The 12900-nt window shown below is 44.1% G+C and overlaps 1 protein-coding gene across 1 annotated transcript in view; it reads left to right on the forward strand.

The window, feature by feature from the left end:
• The window catches only part of LOC126334938 (acyl-CoA Delta-9 desaturase), a 103919-nt gene extending 91857 nt beyond the window's left edge, over window positions 1-12062 (forward strand). Inside the window, exons 6-7 of the mRNA XM_049997679.1 lie at window positions 184-491; window positions 11831-12062. Coding sequence (XP_049853636.1) covers window positions 184-466 — 283 coding nt within the window. The 3' untranslated portion in view covers window positions 467-491; window positions 11831-12062. The remainder of the gene's footprint in view (window positions 1-183; window positions 492-11830) is intronic.
• The last annotated feature ends 838 nt before the right edge of the window (window positions 12063-12900 follow it).

The following is a 12900-nucleotide window of genomic DNA, read 5'->3' on the forward strand; positions in this document are numbered from 1 at the left end:
CGACGCAACAGTGCTGGCGGCTCACCTCCAACAACGCGCTGTTCTCATCCAACTGCCCAACCAACCAGCCACAGACTGCACACAGCACAGCCAGTGATTTTCATACAGAGCACTACGTGGCGTTACCAACGTGAAAACCTAAACAGCCTACTTACAGCACGAACGTGTGTGGTCTGCCGACAGGTACTCGGTGGACTCTAACCTGGTGTTCTTCCTGAACCGCACGCACTGGCCGCAGTACCACTACCTGCTGCCGTGGGACTACCGCACGGGCGAGTTCGGCTCGTACGACGACGACTGCGTGACGACGGCGATCCGCGTGTGGGCGGCGCTGGGCTGGGCGTGGGGACTGCGCACCGTGGGCCGCGACGCCGTGCGCCGCGCGCTCGCCGCCTCCGACGACGTCGTCTCCGCGCTCGAGGAGGAGGGCCGCCGCGTCGCCAAGCAGACGCTCTTCCTGCAGTAGGCCGGGCCGCCTCAACTCTGTCCAGGTGGGTTCCAAGCGCACGTCGCCTGTCGGTCGCGACTCAACGACGCTGCGGCGAGGTCTTCGAGGAAGACTGGCCGCGGCGCATGCGTTGCAGCACGTCACACTACAGGTCTACATCTACATCCGTACTCCGCAAGCCACCTGACGGCGTGTGGCAGAGGGTACTTTGAGTACCTCTCGTATTGTTCGTGGAAAGAAGGATTGTCGCTATGCCTCTGTGTGGGCTCTGATCTCTCTGATTTTATCCTCGTGGTCTCTTCGCGAGATATACGTAGGAGGGAGCAATATACTGCTTGATTTCTGGGTAAAGGTACGTTCTGGAAACCTCAACAAAAGCTCGTACCGAGCTACAGAGCGTCTCTCTTGCAGAGTCTTCCACTGGAGTTCATCTATCATCTCCGTAGCGCTTTCACGATTACTAAATGATGCTGTAACGAAGCGCGCTGTTCTCTGTTGTATCTTCTTTATCTCTTCTGTCAACCATATCTGGCACGGATCCCACACTGGTGAGCAGTATTCAGGCAGTGGGCGTACAAGTGTACTGTAACCTACTTCCTCTGTTTTCGGATCGCATTTCCTTAGGATTCTTCCAATGAATCTCAGTCTGGTATCTGATTTACCGACGATCAGCTTTATATCATCATTCCATTTTAAATCCCTCCTAATGCCTACTCCCAGATAATTTATGGAATTAACTGCTTCTAGTTGCTGACCTGCTATATTGTAGCTAAATGATAAAGGATCTTTCTTTCTGTGTATCCGCAGCACATTACAGTTGTCTGCATTGAGAATCAGTTGCCATTCCCCACACCATGCTTCAATTCGTTGCAGACCCTCCTGCATTTCAGTACAATTTTCCATTGTTACAAACTCTCGATGTACCACACCATCATCCGCAAAAAGCCTCAGTGAACTTGCGAAGTTATCCACAAGGTCATGTATGTATATTGTGAATAGCAACGATCCTACGACACTCCCCTGCGGCACACCTGAAATCAGTCTTACTTCGAAAGACTTCTCTTCATTGAGAATGACATGCTGCATTCTGTTATCTAGGAACTCTTCAATCCAATGACGCAATTGGTCTGATAGTCCATATGCTCTTACTTTGTTCATTAAACGACTGTGGGGAACTGTATCCAACGCATTGCGGAAGTCAAGAAACATGGCATCCACCTGGGAACCAGTGTTTATGACCCTCCCTCTCTTACGAGAACCAGCGGTCGACACGAGCGGGGAGCGAGTTACGATTTCAGACGAGTTTTTAAATGCATCCAAACTCTCCATAGCACACGACAAAGTTAATACCCCTAGCAGTTACCTTTTTCTAGACATATTGATTTCACGTGGTCCGAGCGTTCGCTGTGCCGCCGGGCAAGGCGACAAGTGTGACATCACAAGTTCGTTGCGCGGACCGTTTTTCTCGCGGGCCCCGTGTTAAGACGCGAGAACTCATGTTTGCGCAGTTGGAGATATACTGAAGAGCCAAAGAAGTTGGTACACCTGTCTAATATGGTGTAGGGCCCCCACGAGCACTCAGAATTGCAGCAACACGATGTGGCGTGGATTCGAATGATGGTTCAAAATGGTTCAAATGGCTCTGAGCACTATGGGACTAAACATCAGAGGTCATCAGTCCCCTAGAACTTAGAACTACCTAAACCTAATTTACCTAAGGACATCACAAACATCCATACCCAAGGCAGGATTCGAACCTACGACCGTAGCGGTCACGCGGTTCCAGACTGAAGCCCATAGAACCGCTCGTCACATCGGCCGGCCTCGACTGATGTCTGAAGTAGTGCAGGAGGGAACTGTCACCATGAATCCTGCAGGGTTGTACCTAAATCCTTAAGAGTACGAGGGGGTGGAGATCTCTTCCGAACATCACGTTGCTAGCCATCCCAGATAAGCTCAAAATGGTCGTGTCTGGGGAGTTTGGTGGCCAGCGGAAGTGTTTAAACTCAGAAGAGTGGGTGTTCCCGGAGCTACTCTGTAACAATTGTGGACGTGTGGGGTGTCGCATTGTCCCGCTGGAATTGCCCAACTCCGTTAGAAAGCACAATGGGCATGAATGGATGCTTGCGTACGTGTCACCTGCCAGAGCCGTACCTAGACTTATCAGGGGTCCCATATCACTTCAACTGCACACTCCCCAGACCATTACAGAGCCCCCACCAGCTTCCTCTACTGACATGCAGACACATCTTTGGACGGGTTTAGTGACATCTCTGAACATCAAAGCGACTGTGTCTGTGATACAATATCCACAGTCAACGTCTATCTTCACCAGTTCTGGGAACTGGGGTGATGCAAAACTTTTTTTGATGTGTGTAATTTCAAAGCTCATTCTGTATATTTTTTTCACCAGAATTCTTAACATTTAATATTTAACACATTAACGTATTTGTAAAGTAATCAAACATTTGAAGCTGTTTTACGTGTGGAACATCGATTCTTTAAAGAATCGGCGGGGCGGGGGGGGGGGGGGGGGGGGGGGGGAGTGCGGTGACGCTACTGCTATTTATGTGAATGACGAATATTACATCTTTCACTTGCGAATGGCATAACACTGAACAACAAATTTGAAGTGAAAGTGAGTAAATTGCACGATTTTGAGTTCGTTGTGTTTATTTCAGTATAAAATGATACAAAATCATCATCTTCATAAATGTGATTCTTCAGTTTCTCCTGGCGTATTTGTTGCTCGAACAGTCCACGGGTATACTGCCGGTTCATACTGTCCAACGGGCAGTATACCTGTGGACTGTTCGAGCATCTTCATAAATATTTAGCTTTAATTATTTTAAAAGGTAATCTACATTTTTGTATAAATAATGTATTAACTAAATATGCATTCATGTTCCAAGATTCAGGATAACAAATTTTAAGTGAATAATTACTTGAATTATGTTATGTGTTATGCACTGGTAAGTTTCAGTGCCATTCTGGAAGTACCAAAGTAAAATATTAAGAAAAATTGAAGATACTATAACACAAATGAAAATACTTTGTAAGTCTACTTTGTACCGAACTATGAAAACACAAAAGAAAATATATGAATTAACTGGTCACAAATGTATATAAAGGATTACAAATGTTAAATGTTCATATGTACAGTATAAACAATTACATATTTTGTTCAGAGATAAATTCAGAAGATGACCGTTTTCGCTTGGCTTGACGTTTATACACATACTCGGAAACATCCCTTATGACAGTCCAGCAATAATCTGCTAAAATAGTAGGGCCCCACTTTCCAGCATACTTCTTCTCAAATATGGCAATATCTGTTCATCACTTACTGCACTACAATCTTTGGGGAAGAAGTCCAGATGACTATATAAGAAATGCATTTTCAGTGACATGCTCCAACCAAGTTTTTCATAAGATGACTACATGATATCTACAAACTCCTTCTTTTTTATTACTCGTTTGATCACTAAAAACTGTAAACAGACTGTCTTAAAACATTCCCATGCATGCTTCTCATCACATTGTACGGTTCCATCAAAAGTATGGTCTCCAAAACGTTCTCAAAACAGTGGGCCTACAAAGATGCCCTCCTTTACTTTGGCACCATTTAAGTAAGGGAATTCTTGCCTTGAATACTTAAATGTGCCACCATCTTTGTTCATTCTCTTAACAAAGCTTTTCATGAGACCCGACTTCATGTGCAAGGGCGGGAGCAGAATCATTTTAGGTTGTACTAGAGGTTCGCTCTTAATTTTCTTTATACCTGGTTGAAGAGATTTTATGGTGGGCCATTCTTGTTTATTGTAACGAGATGCACGAGCTCGGCTATTCCATTCACAGAGAAAACAGCAATATTTAGTATACTGTAACTGCATATTGTAGGCGACTTGCATACAACAAATAATTGCATAGCCTTCCGGTATAATGAGTTAACGAAAAAATATTTATTCGCTAAAACTCTACGGCAAAGATAAAAAAACAACACATGACAAAAAAACTCTTGTGCATTTTTGATATCACTTTGCACCAGGCATGAAAAATATCACTGCCACAATATCTAATAATAGAGAAACCACGTTCAAGTCACCACAGATCTGCCATTGAGAGTCATTGTACTTGATGATTTCTAGTAAAATTTTCACATTTTGGTATGAGTTTTTCATATACACACTATGCCCAACTGGAATAGAAGGAAGCTCATTACCAATATGCAAAAGCTCTGCTTTTAAGCTCAACTTTGATGAATCAATAAAGATTCTCCACTCATCACCGTTGTAATTAATTCTGAGAGCCTTCATTAGACCATTTATGTCTACAAGTGCCACAAGACTAACCTGCATGTTAAAAAAAGGAGTGAATTGTTGCTCTCTTCTGCGGTAGAATGGAACATTACATTGCTTTCCAGAAAATTGCGCTGCTGCAATCTTGATGCTAAAATCTCAGCCTTAGCATTAGAGAGCTCCAAATCTCTAATGAGCTCACTTAACTCATTTTGATGCAATTTTTGAGGATAATCAGTTGATGATATATTTGGAAGAAACTCTGGATCTTGTGATGTACATGGTTCAGGACGTTCAGAGTCCCCATCAGAAGTAATCTCATACTCTGTCGGTGGTTCAGGTATTGGCAATCCTTCCCCATGTAGAACTGGACATATGGCAGATGGAATGTTAGGATAGATCACTGTCCGCTTCTTCTTCTTAGATATTCCTTTTTTGATAGGAAGACCCATACAAAAGTAGCAGTCGCTGACATGGTTAGTTGGCTCACGCCATATTATGAACACTGTAAAGGGCATTGAACGTCCTTTCCCATGCATCCAATTCCTGAGGTTGCTGGCACAAGTGTTGCAGATCACATGTGGAGCCCAGGATTTATCCTGATCAGCTATTTTGCACCCAACATAACAACTGTAAGCTTTTTTAATGGAGATATTGCTGTTTTTGTGAAGCAAATGTCACTTCTCCACACACATAGCAAAATGTGTCAGCACTGTAAACACAAACTCGTGGCATTTTTGTTCACTTCAACAGCAGTCATCTTGAACAACTGGTAGTTAATCAGGAGACAAAGGTGCAAAAATTATTACATGCATTAATAAAGTCACTGAAGTTGAAGAAGAGGGAGAAAAAAAAGACCATTAAAATTGGTATCAAAATGTTTATATCCAAAATACTGCACACAAGTTAGACCAGGGACAATAATATAATCCATTGTTATTAGTTATTATGACTTTGACAAACCATTATAATATTTGATTTTAAACTTAACATAAAAATCTGTATATAATTATCTCATCGTAATAAAACAGTGTAAAATGAAAACTAGAGCTAATTTTGAATTGTCTTTGTGATACTCGCGATCACCACATTAGAAATGATAGGAATTGGCTATTTTCGTACGATTTACATTTTCATTGTTGCACTGTGTAATAGGTAGAAATCGCGATTGTTAATAAATATAAGGGGCGATCAAAAAGTTTCCGTTTGAGGAACGTACAGCCCAGTATCGGTACGCGAATGAGGCAAAATCTCTGAGAGCACCAAGGCAATCATCCCACCTACGCAACGTGTTGAAGAAACCCTTTTGGTATAGCACTTTGTTCTGCCACGTGAATAAGTTCGTAACTGCCTGCTGCATATACTCGTCCGACAGCAATCGTCGAGCCTTCAAGGCCTTCTTTAGGGGACCGAGGTCGTGATAGGCAACGGCCTTGCCGCAGTGGATCCACCGGTTCCCGTGAGATCACCGAAGTTAAGCGCTGTCGGCGTGTCCGACACTTGGATGGGTGAGCATCTAGGCCACCATGCGCTGTTGCCATTTTTCGGGGTGCACTCAGCCTCGTGCTGCCAATTGAGGAGCTACTTGACCGAATAGTAGCGGCTCCAGTGACAGAAAACCATCATAACGACCGGGAGGGCGGTGTGCTGACCACACGCCCCTCCTATCCGCATCCTCAACTGAGGATGACATGACGGTAGGACGGTAGGACGGAGGTCGTGATAATCGCGTAGGGGAGAGGTCAGGACTATACGGCGGACGCTCATGTGTCTTCTACTTGCGTTGGTGTAACTTCTGCGTCACGACACTTGCGACACGAGAACGTGCACTATTATGAAGCAGCAGCACCCAGCATGAACTTGGAGCACCACTTCACAATGGTAATTTTCGACAGACATGCTGCTCCATACACATTCTTCATTCCCCGATGGATATCTACTGGTGGTGTTTCTTCGGCTGCGAAGAAAAGCACAACAGCACGTTGCTCCTGTTACAACGATACAAGTGATAGATGCAAGGTAGATAAGAGAGAATGACGAAATTCAAATGAAGTATGCATGCGATCTTTTATGGGCTTCAACAGGCTCGTAAAACTTCCAAACCTAGATTTCCCAACAGGGCTTGAGAAACGCATCGTACTAGTGTATTTGTTACAGCTAAGTATATACACTCCTGGAAATGGAAAAAAGAACACATTGACACCGGTGTGTCAGACCCACCATACTTGCTCCGGACACTGCGAGAGGGCTGTACAAGCAATGATCACACGCACGGCACAGCGGACACACCAGGAACCGCGGTGTCGGCCGTCGAATGGCGCTAGCTGCGCAGCATTTGTGCACCGCCGTTGTCAGTGTCAGCCAGTTTGCCGTGGCATACGGAGCTCCATCGCAGTCTTTAACACTGGTAGCATGCCCCGACCGCGTGGACGTGAACCGTATGTGCAGTTGAAGGACTTTGAGCGAGGGCGTATAGTGGGCATGCGGGAGGCCGGGTGGACGTACCACCGAATTGCTCAACACGTGGGGCGTGAGGTCTCCACAGTACATCGATGTTGTCGCCAGTGGTCGGCGGAAGGTGCACGTGCCCGTCGACCTGGGACCGGACCGCAGCGACGCACGGATGCACGCCAAGACCGTAGGATCCTATGCAGTGACGTAGGGGACCGCACCGCCACTTCCCAGCAAATTAGGGACACTGTTGTTCCTGGGGTATCGGCGAGGACCATTCGCAACCGTCTCCATGAAGCTGGGCTACGGTCCCGCACACCGTTAGGCCGTCTTCCGCTCACGCCCCAACATCGTGCAGCCCGCCTCCAGTGGTGTCGCGACAGGCATGAATGGAGGGACGAATGGAGGCATGTCGTCTTCAGCGATGAGAGTAGCTTCTGCCTTGGTGCCAATGATGGTCGTATGCGTGTTTGGCGCCGTGCAGGTGAGCGCCACAATCAGGACTGCATACGACCGAGGCACACAGGGCCAACACCCGGCATCATGGTGTGGGGAGCGATCTCCTACACTGGCCGTACACCTCTGGTGATCGTCGAGGGGACACTGAATAGTGCACAGTACATCCAAACCGTCATCGAACCCATCGTTCTACCATTCCTAGACCGGCAAGGGAACTTGCTGTTCCAACAGGACAATGCACGTCCGCATGTATCCCGTGCCACCCACCGTGCTCTAGAAGGTGTAAGTCAACTACCCTGGCCAGCAAGATCTCCGGATCTGTCCCCCATTGAGTATGTTTGTGACTGGATGAAGCGTCGTCTCACGCGGTCTGCACGTCCAGCACGAACGCTGGTCCAACTGAGGCGCCAAGTGGAAATGGCATGGCAAGCCGTTCCACATGACTACTTCCAGCATCTCTACGATCGTCTCCATGGGAGAATAGCAGCCTGCATTGCTGCGAAAGGTGGATATACACTGTACTAGTGCCGACATTGTGCATGCTCTGTTGCCTGTGTCTATGTGCCTGTGGTTCTGTCAGTGTGATCATGTGATGTATCTGACCCCAGGAATGTGTCAATAAAGTTTCCCCTTCCTGGGACAATGAATTCACGGTGTTCTTATTTCAATTTCCATGAGTGTATCAAAACCGTGCGAAAGATGAGCAAAATCTGTGATTCGTTGGGTGGATGCATCCCTTGTGAGTGTCACTGACTTCTAGAATAGCAGTTCACACGAAATGCACCAGAGTAATGATGGATGTCCAACTTCCAGACAAACACCTACTCATTTTCCACTGAAAAATGCGATTTCTGTGTCAATGGTTATAATTAATGCTTACTACGAAGACGACCTGTTTTATTGCTTCTTGCATGCTGTTTCCTAACATACCATGTTAACTTGCTTCAGGTCCAGCGTTGCAAAGTTCTAAGCAATTTTAGTCCAAAAACCCTTGTTTAATACAGAGAGTGCAATCACCGTAACACTGTTTTGTGTTGTAACGTAGTTTGTATTTATTGTTTTTCTTGCGCGCGAATTTCCGTTGCTCTTTAGCAGGTTGTTTCGAATGTATCGTTGAGTAAAACACTGCAAGTTGGCACATTTCGGGCTGACTAGCTTCCTCGAAAACCGTTTTACAGTCTCTGCTGTTCATGTTTCCCTATTTACGTCTTCAACGAACCGGCTCATGTCGGTTTCACATATGCAGGGTGTTACAAAAAGGTACGGTAAAACTTTCAGGAAACATTCCTCACACACAAAGAAAGAAAATATGTTATGTGGACATGTGTCCGGAAACGCTTACTTTCCATGTTAGAGCTCATTTTATTACTTCTCTTCAAATCACATTAATCGTGGAATGGAAAAGAAACAGCAACAGAACGTACCAGCGTGACTTCAAACACTTTGTTACAGGAAATGTTCAAAATGTCCTCCGTTAGGGAGGATACATGCATCCACCCTCCGTCGCATGGAATCCCTGATGCAGCCCTGGAGAATGGCGTATTGTATCACAGCCGTCCACAATGCGAGCACGAAAAGTCTCTACATTTGGTACCGGGGTTGCGTAGACAAGAGCTTTCAAATGCCCCCATAAATGAAAGTCGAGAAGGCTGAGGCCAGGAGAGCGTGGAGGCTATGGAATTGGTCCGCCTCTACCAGTCCATCGGTCACCGAATCTGTTGTTGAGAAGCGCACGAACACTTCGACTGAAATGTGCAGGAGCTCCATCGTGCATGAACCACATGTTGTGTTGTACTTGTAAAGACACATGTTATAGCAGCACAGGTAGAGTATCCCGTATGAAATCATGATAACGTGCTCCATTGAGCGTAGGTGGAAGAACATGGGGCCCAATCAAGACATCACCAACAATGCCTGCCCAAACGTTCACAGATGTCAACACAAGCACAGAAGTCAACATTACCTTCCTTCAATTGGTCCAACTGGCGGTAAATCGAGGAAGTACAGTACATACTGACGAAACTAAAATGAGCTCTAACATGGAAATTAAGTGTTTCCGGACACATGTCCACCTAACATCTTTTTTTTATTTGTGTGTGAGGAATGTTTCCTGACAGTTTGGCCGTACCTTTTTGTAACACCCTGTAATAATGAAATAACCTGTATATTTTCTATCGGATTTATGTTGGTGGGGTTCGTTCCGGCATAGCTCTGGTAGTCGCGGAGAAAAAATTGGTTGTTTGAGATTTGCTACCTGGGGCAAAATTTTTTATGCGTATGACTCCACTAACACTCTTGTTGTTCTGGACGGGATGGAAACTATGAAACGTTTCAAGGAACTTTGGGCTACTGACTGTTAGGGGCACTAAACTAACGTTAGAAGAATATGTGTTTTGCAAAAACAGACGGTACCCAATCTCATAACAACACATCCATGTGCCACTCTCTTCTCAAAATGCATATGCAAATGTTACGAAACATAAGAGAAAGGGGAGATGTAACAGAGGCAAAATCTATGTCATATCCGTGGAATGTAATCTACTTATTTTGTTTCCCATGTCTACAAACATGTATTACGAATTATTTGGGGTGTGAACTAAAGAACCTCATGCAGACGCCTTTTCATGGGATTAGATACTATGTACCACATCCGCAAATACACTCTGAACCCAAAAGACGACGCACTATAAAGGAACTATCCGAATGCGATTGAAATCGGCAGATGTGAAGTACACTTACAGACAAACAAATGACTACAATGTCAGGGAAATTGGATGACTTATTCAAGAGAAAGAGCTTCACAAATTGAGCAAGCCAGTAACATGTCGTTCCACCTATGGGCATTATGTAAGCAATTATTCAGCTTGGCACTCATTGGCAGAGTTATTGAATTTCTTCCTGAGGGTTATCGTGCCCAATTGTGTCCAATTGGCGCTTTAGATCGCCCAAATTGCGATCTGATTGGAGGGCCCAGCCCATAATGCTCCACATGTTCTAAATAGCAGAGAGATCCGGCGACATTGCTGGCCAAGGTAGGGTTTGGCATGCACGAGACAAGCAGTAGAAACTCCCACCATTTGTGGGCGGGCGTTATCTTGGTGAAATATAAGGCCAGGACTGATAACCATGAAAGGCAACAGAACAGAGCGTAGAATATCATCGACGTACCACTGTACTCTAGGGGTGCTGCAGATGACAATATAAGTCTTTCAGCTATGAAATGAAATTACGCCCCAGAGCATCATTCATTATTGTCGGGCTGTGCAATGGGTGACAGTCAGGTTGGTATTCCGCTGCTCTTCGAGGCGTCTCCAGACACGTCTTCATTGGTCATCAGTGCCTGGAATCTCACTGACTAGAGTAGAATTGTCTTAAGTGACAAGTCCCACTTCGGACTGATCCCCAGTGACCGGGAAAGGCATGTCTGGAGACGTCCTGGGCAGCGGTGGGATTCGTGGTGCGTCACTTTTTTTTCACTTAAGGGGTATTTACCACTTAACGAAATTTGTGTTGTTCAATCGAATAACTCAGTTCATGGAATCAATACTATAAATACGAATAATCTACGTAACGACTCAGAATCACTTACATTTGTCCAGCAAGCTGTCCTTTATTCAGGAACACGAATTTTCAGTAACATGCCAGCAGCCATAAAAAGTTTAAATAGTTGTAGGATGAACGTAAGGGATTTACTACACTAACTCATTTCTTAGTATAAGCAACTGATGTAAATATTATAAATAAAATCAAATAACTGACAGTTACGTAAAATGTCTTCTGCACAAATTGAGTGCAGTAATGCGACCAATGTAGGTAATTTTGCAAACTGTTTTCTGTTAGACTATGCATGGCTAAAGTACGCTAAGAATTATCATATGCATCTCAGTATATTATAGATTTATATTTTTGTGCTCTGTTTGTTACTGATTCTTAAAAAGAAAACATAATTATTTTTTTACTTGTTCCAGATGCGTGAGCAACATTTCATTTAGGATATGTTGAAGGAACATTCGCGTATTTCTTATTTTGTGATTATGTATTATGTATTCTTGTTTTATGACATATTCTACACATATTCTACATTCTTGCATATCTCCTCACTATAAATGTTTGGGACAAAACGTACGTCTAATCTGTGTAACATACTTCTTACATTCATTGCTTCGTGTTTCAGGCTGACAAAGGATGTCATCAACGAGGTAGAGCTGCAGAATTCACTGGAAACAGCGAACTCGACTACTGGTTATCGTCCAAGTGTATCGAGGCAATGGTCTGTTTGTTGGAGACCATCAACAACTTTAGAATCTCTGCTTTTGGCCCCCATGCCCTAACTTTTTTTTGTGTAAAACAGTATTGCCATCTCTCTCCTCCTGATTACGTTATAATAAAAATATTTTGACCTAGAATTTTAGAATTGCTTTTGCTTTTTAATGGCACCCTTCACATTTCCTGTAGTGTTGTTCTGGCTGGTGCTAGAGGTGTGGGAGTCGCCTTGCATTGTTCAAGATGCATGTTCCTGAACTATCACATTGCTCAACATTTGCAAATAGAATGTGCACGAACACAGAAAAAAATGAGACGTTCCTGCAAATATCTGGTTGCCTTCATCGATTTCCATCGTTATAATTCTGAATTTCTGTTTGTAATTGTAAGTGGTATATCTTTGTTCCTGGTGGAATTGATCGCGATTCTGCACTCACAAATATGGTGGTGGGTTTATAGAAGCAGTTAAAAAAGTAGAAATTACATTGTGGAAAAATAGGCAAAATTGATGCTTCCATACTGGCAAAAATACAGATAAGTGAGGGTTGCTCGATTTATAGATCTTGTTTATGATGAAGATACTGCTGTATGTGTTGCTATATCCGTCTTCAGATACACACAAGCTATTAACTTCTTGTTAGTATGAACGAATCCTTCAAATCTATTTAAATGACTTGCTTTATTTGCTATCGATTTAGGCTCTGCAAAGGACCATCTTTAGGCCTCTATTGAGGCGTATTATGACAGTAACTGTGGAAGTATCCAGTTTTTCATAGAAGAGTCTGATGAAGGTGCATAACAGCACCGAAATCAACAGTAAATAATACAAGACCTTCAAATACAGTCAAAGGAACCAAACATACCAAAAAAAGAAAAAAAGTTGCTGTGCATGTCAGGTTAGTTAAGTCTTTCAAATGTTTGCAACTACATTCCTTCAGTGCATTGCATGGTATAAAAGATTTGGTAAGTCACCGGCGTGAA

This window comes from Schistocerca gregaria, chromosome 2, assembly GCF_023897955.1.
Source record: "Schistocerca gregaria isolate iqSchGreg1 chromosome 2, iqSchGreg1.2, whole genome shotgun sequence".
Taxonomy (NCBI): domain Eukaryota; kingdom Metazoa; phylum Arthropoda; class Insecta; order Orthoptera; family Acrididae; genus Schistocerca; species Schistocerca gregaria.